Source organism: Myotis yumanensis, unplaced genomic scaffold, assembly GCF_028538775.1.
Source record: "Myotis yumanensis isolate MYYU_CA2020_CCGP unplaced genomic scaffold, mMyoYum1.0.hap1 SCAF_7, whole genome shotgun sequence".
NCBI lineage: Eukaryota > Metazoa > Chordata > Mammalia > Chiroptera > Vespertilionidae > Myotis > Myotis yumanensis.
In genome coordinates, this window is record NW_027223758.1 from 66603127 (window position 1) to 66608686 (window position 5560).

General features: G+C 59.1%; 1 protein-coding gene across 1 annotated transcript; it reads left to right on the forward strand.

Moving 5' to 3' along the window:
* The first annotated feature begins 1542 nt into the window (after positions 1-1542).
* On the forward strand, positions 1543-2853 carry H1-10 (H1.10 linker histone). Its single transcript, XM_070421590.1, has one exon. The coding sequence runs from the start codon at positions 1828-1830 to the stop codon at positions 2443-2445; it is 618 nt and encodes a 205-aa protein (XP_070277691.1). The 5' UTR covers positions 1543-1827; the 3' UTR covers positions 2446-2853.
* The last annotated feature ends 2707 nt before the right edge of the window (positions 2854-5560 follow it).

Genomic DNA, 5560 nt, shown 5'->3' on the forward strand with positions numbered 1-5560 from the left:
TGTGTCACTTTCAGAAATCTACGTAGATAGTTCCATTCCGGGGGTCCTCCTTTCTGGGAGGAGGGGTTGGCCTTCTTTGCAGGGACCTGGACTACAATCTATCCTCTCTACTATAGCACGTACTCACTGGCCCAGGGGGCAGAGTCGGATCCTGAACCACCACCACCTCCACCAAAAAACACCGGTTCACCTTTCCCGCTTCAATGTCTTCCTTTCCTGGGGCTTATTCACTTTCACTAACTCTCTGAGGGCAAATGGGGTCTGTGTAAGCGCTGTGAAAGAGGTGAGAACCTACAAGAGAGGGGGCCATCGTGCCCGCTCAGAGGCGCCTGCTGGGGCAGAAGGACCCGAAACGTGCCAAGCCCGCACCATTTAGAGACCTCTAGCCTCCAGCTCTCTGCACCCTGGAGCCCTAATTCTCTAGCCTGCCATCCACTTGCTCTTCCTCCATGCTTGGGTCCCAAGGGGCATGTTCTTGTTTGCACCTCTGCAGTGGCCCCTCCGTCCCCGGCCTAAAATCCCTAAGTCCAAAGCGGATCAGGTCTCCTCTCTAGTGTCTCCCCACAGTCTGCTTCCCCAAAGTGGAGGCTTCTTTGGCTCAAGACTGTCCCGCGCGCCTCCTAAGTAACCCCAATACTGGGTCCAGCAAAGCTCATGGCCACCAGCCTTGGCAGGGGTCTTCGCCTGGTACACAAGAGGTCTCTCCAGGACCCACTCTCAATTTCCCTTCCCAGAAAGGGGGCAGGGGTGTGGTCGGGAACTAAAAGCAACTACCCTGAGGCTTTACACCCCCTCCACTCAGTGCCACCCAGGAGCCCCCATTTTGCTTGCGGGGGGCGGGGGCAGTGGTAGCTACCCACAAAATGGGTACTTGGAGCATCAACAGTGTGTGTGTGAAGGGGGGTAGGGGTGGGAGGGGCACTGCCGTCCTCCCGGCTTCCTCCGGGGTTGTACCGGGCCCCGCAGGCATAACGAGACCGCGGGTTAGCGGCTGCAGGCGGGCAGAAGCCCCTCAAAGATGTCCCAGCTCACTGCCCCCGCCGACCACGTGAGGGCGTGCCCTGTGTTAGTTCGGACAAATTAAAGCTGGTCCTGCGAGCAGGCCGGGGGTTCCCTGGACGCGGTCAGGGCTTGGGTGCACGTGGCGCGCTCTTGGTTGCCACCCGCAAAGCTCAGGACCGCGGGGCCTCCCCCAGGACCTGTGCTATTCATCCCCAAACCGGGTGCCCCCCTGCACTCGCGCTCTGCAGCCTAGGGTGCGCCCCTCCGTTCCCCAATGCCGGGGCCTTCCCAGGCACAGCCCGCCTCTTCGCTGCCCCGCGCGCTCGGGTATGGTCCGGGACGCAGGACTGAGCGCGCGCCGAGGCCGGGGAGGTGCCGTGCGGGAAGCCAGCGGCCGCGGAAGGGGCTCCAAAAAGCACAAGCTGGGGCTGGCTCCGGACCAGGCTGTTGTTGTTCTCAACGCGGTCCGCCGCGGAGCCATAAAAGGGAGTCGCGGCGCCCTCCCCGGCGGAGCGCAGCGCGCACGCTCAGAGCGCTCTGGCGGCCGCAGTGGTAGCGGCAGCTCCCTCGGGCGGCTTCTCCGCTCCGGCGCGTTCCCTGCTCCGGTTTCCTCCTTCCTCTCCGGCCCAGGCCCGGCCCGGGGCTCCCGCCGGCCCGGCCCCCGCCCCAGCCCTGCCGCCTGGCTCCAGGCCTGGCCGCGGCCGCTCCCGCCTGGAGCCGCCGCGCGCCCCCAGCTCCCCGGCGTCCCCCCAGCCCCTCGCTTTCCTCTTCCCGGCGCGGCCACCAGGTTTCCGCGTCCGGCCCGCCACCAACCCGCTCGCCACTATGTCTGTGGAGCTCGAGGAGGCCCTGCCGCTGACGACCGCCGACGGAGCGGCCAAGAAGGCAGCCAAAGCTAGCGGCTCGGCGGCGCCGTCCCCATCCAAGAAGAGGAAGAACAAGAAGAAGAACCAGCCGGGCAAGTACAGCCAGCTGGTGGTGGAGACCATTCGCAGGCTGGGCGAGCGCAACGGCTCGTCGCTGGCCAAGATCTACACGGAGGCCAAGAAGGTGCCGTGGTTCGACCAGCAGAATGGGCGCACCTACCTGAAGTATTCCATCAAGGCCCTGGTGCAGAACGACACGCTCCTGCAGGTGAAGGGCACCGGCGCCAACGGCTCCTTCAAGCTCAACCGCAAGAAGGTGGAAGGCGGCGGCGAGCGGCGCGGAGCCTCGGCGGCCGCCCCCGCCCCGGCCGCCGCCGTGCACAAGGCCAAGAAGGCGGCCCCGGGCGCGGCGGCACCGCGGCGCGCGGACCCGAAGCCCGAGAAGCGCTCGCACAAGAAGGGCGCCGCCTCCAAGAAGCACAAAGGCGGCAAGGCGAAGAAGGCGGCGGCGGCGGCGGGCAAGGTGAAGAAGGCCGCCAAGCCCAGCGTCCCCAAAGTGCCGAAGGGCCGCAAGTGAGCGCGCCGGTCTGCCGGGCGGGCGGGTGTTCGGTTTTTGTATCCCAAGTGTATGTAGTTTTATACGGTTCCCTGGCCCAGGCCTTCGCGCCCGCTGAGCGCAGCGAGGGCCCCAGGGCCCCTCCGTCCCTCCCATCCCCCGCCCATCGTGGTAGTGTGTTGTTTTTTTGTTTATTTGCTTTGGATTTTGAAACGGCCCTGGCGTCGCCCCCATTGGCTCCTCGCCCTTGGCAACGGCTGTCGCTATGGTTACCCGCTGGTAGGCGCCACTGGCCGGAGCCACCGTGCCGCCCTTCTGTCTCCCCACTCTTCCCGCCTTTCGGTGCGCGACAAACAATCGCGCGGTACTGCGTGGCGCTTCCCTCCATCCCGTCAGCATTTGGGGGCACAATAAATTGTTTAAACCTTTGCACCGCTCTCCTTTTCTTCTGAGTGGAACAGGAATGGGCGCGGTCGGCACCCTTGAGTGGGATGATGGGCCCCAGGGGACCACAGCTCGGAAGATGCTGGAGGTGGTCTAGCCAGGTCTGGATAAGGGACCCTCGGCCTTGGGATGGGGCGGGGGGGGGGCGGTGCTTTTTCAGGGTTTTCTGGTAAGGGCTCCTCGGCTCTTACAAGGGCCCACCAGGGTTGGGCTTTTATGGAGGTAATTTATTCTGAATTCTGGGTGACTTAGTGCGGATGTGAAATTAATAGTGGAGGCCCTGGGCTCTGGCTTGCCACCCACATCCGGAGGTGCAGCCTGAGCAAGGCACTGATTGGTCCTGTTTGTTGGCTATTTGAGTGCAGACTGGATGGGAGGGTTACTGGGCACATTGGGACCCTTAGCCCGGAGACGCTCTGGTGTCCAGCATATGGATAGTTGTCCCTGTAGTTGGGCAGCAGACTGAGTCGTATTCTGACATGTTTCTATAAAAAGACAATCTTAAAACCAGGGATGCTCTAGAACAGTGGGTAGTAGTGCATGTACCAGATCCGGCGGGGCTGGGGTTAAGGGAGAGAGATGCAGGGGATCTTTTGATTCCTATGTAGACTGTAGATGGTAGGGGGAAGGGCAATAGATTGGGGGAGGGGATACCCCTGGAGAAGGGCCTCTGGCCTGCTGATCCCCCTGACCCTGGCATGCCAGCCAGAGTGCAAGATGGGGTCCTGACCTGAGTGTGACTGGTGGCTGCAGGAAGCACTCATTAGGGCAGAGACGAAAATGTGATGCTAGACTTGTTGGGGGCTAGTTCTGGGGAACTGGGCATCCAGGAAACAGACAGGAGGCCTCAGTTGGAGACTGGACCAGTAGTGGGCCAGGGCTGACAGCTCAACTGACCCTGCCAGCCCATGTCCTGGCCACTTGCTGATCAGGAACAACTTCATCTACTTTGCAGTTGATTGGGGGCAATGTTCCCCATGCCCTGCTGAGTTATTGCGCTAGCCTAGGTCCTGCCCCATACTTGCCTGCTGGGCCAGTGAGTGGAATAGCAGCTAGAGGCCAAGAGAAGCCCCAATTTACCCAGGATTCTGGGGCATGGTGCTCCTGATCAGTTAAATGTGATTCCCTCAGATTCTACTGTACTTCCCTAAATCAAAACCCAGCCTAAATGCCTCCTAGACTCACCCCAATTGTCCTTATTGGAATTTGGGGCTTGGGCCTGGAACTTTGCTTTCTGACCAGGTTCCAGGTGGCTTTGAGATTCAGAGGGTTGGGAAGGGCTACTGCAGGGGCCCTGGCACTTGCATAGCATACTGCTCCTTCCTGCCCAGCAGTTGACACTGAGATTCATCCCCTCTTGGAGCCCTCCCTAACCAAACCCCCCCCACCCTGCTGACTATCAGTCCTTGGAGGACATCCCCTGAGCACTTAGCACACCCCAAATACCCATCAGGTCATCCTTATTCCGTGCTGCCTTTCCATATTTCTGACCAAAATTCTTCCTTTACTGCTCACACCTCCTGGTCTCCCAGTGGCCTCCCTCTTTGACTCTGTGGTACTCCTCTCTCTAGTCTCCATCTCTTTGTTCCTTGATGACTTGGGCCCCTAGCTTGCTGTCTGTTCCACCCTAAGGGCTGCTTCCTTCAGGAGCATCCAGTAGACCAGCCCTTGGTGCAGGCCTCCTACTTTTCTGGAAAAACAAAAACAAAACAACTTTAATTTTCCTCTCGGGATTCAAACCAGCCTACTCTCAGGCCATATGGTTCGGGGAGCCTTATCCCTTCAGTCCTAGGGATGGTTGCATGGCCCAAAGATAGAGCAAATGGGGGTTGAGTCAGTTGTTCACTTCATCACAATGATTGGGTCAGAAGTAGGTTTACCCCATGGGTTCACTGAGAGTCAATGTTCTCTTCCCCAGAATCACCAAGGATAGGGACATGGGGCTAGAATTGCCAGTGGCCGTCTCTGTCAACACATAGGAAGAGCCTACCTGAAAAAGGAGCGAAGACAGAGAACGTAGGAACCAAAAAATGGAGAGGCAGACGTATGAGGATTTGAATGGAGCCTGTACCACAAAAAGCAAGCTAGTTTGAACTGAGTTTCTGTCATTTGAGATCTGGTCTCCCCTTTTTCTCACTTGACCCTCCCATGATCACATGCTGGTCCTTATTCCTTCAAATTGCTCTTCCCCCAAAACCACTCCTCAGTGTCCCACTCTATCCACAGGCCTCTCCTCTCTGCAGCTTGCTCACTTAGGTCCTTCAGCTGAGCTGCACCTCTGTGGGTGGACCCCACATCTCTGACATGCATCCTAAGTTGAAGGATGAATGGCCGTAATCAGCCCCAGGTGAACACTCAGTGTGTACCAGGCACTCTGAGGAAAGCAGTACAGGTCTCAGGTTAGCCTCACGACGGCCCCAGTAAGAAGGTGTTAAAAAAAACTCACTGGTGTGGGTGCTGAGACTGGGAGGTTTATCTTCTGCCCTGACACCATACTCAGCTCCTGTGTGGAGCTGGGGAGTTGAGGATAGACACACCATTTACCTACTGTGTCTCTTGGACTTGGCTTCAGGGAGCTTCAGTTCCAGATGAACATTGAAGGCACCTAACACTGCAAGGCCCAGGAGGAGGTGACTCCAGTACAGTGAGGAGGCAAAGGACAACGTATGCAGCAATGGCTCAGGCCATGGCA

What these genes read in the sequence shown, in the direction of transcription:
- H1-10 (XM_070421590.1), top strand. Translation starts at nt 1,828, where the DNA reads ATGTCTGTGGAGCTCGAGGAGGCCCTGCCGCTGACGACCGCCGACGGA.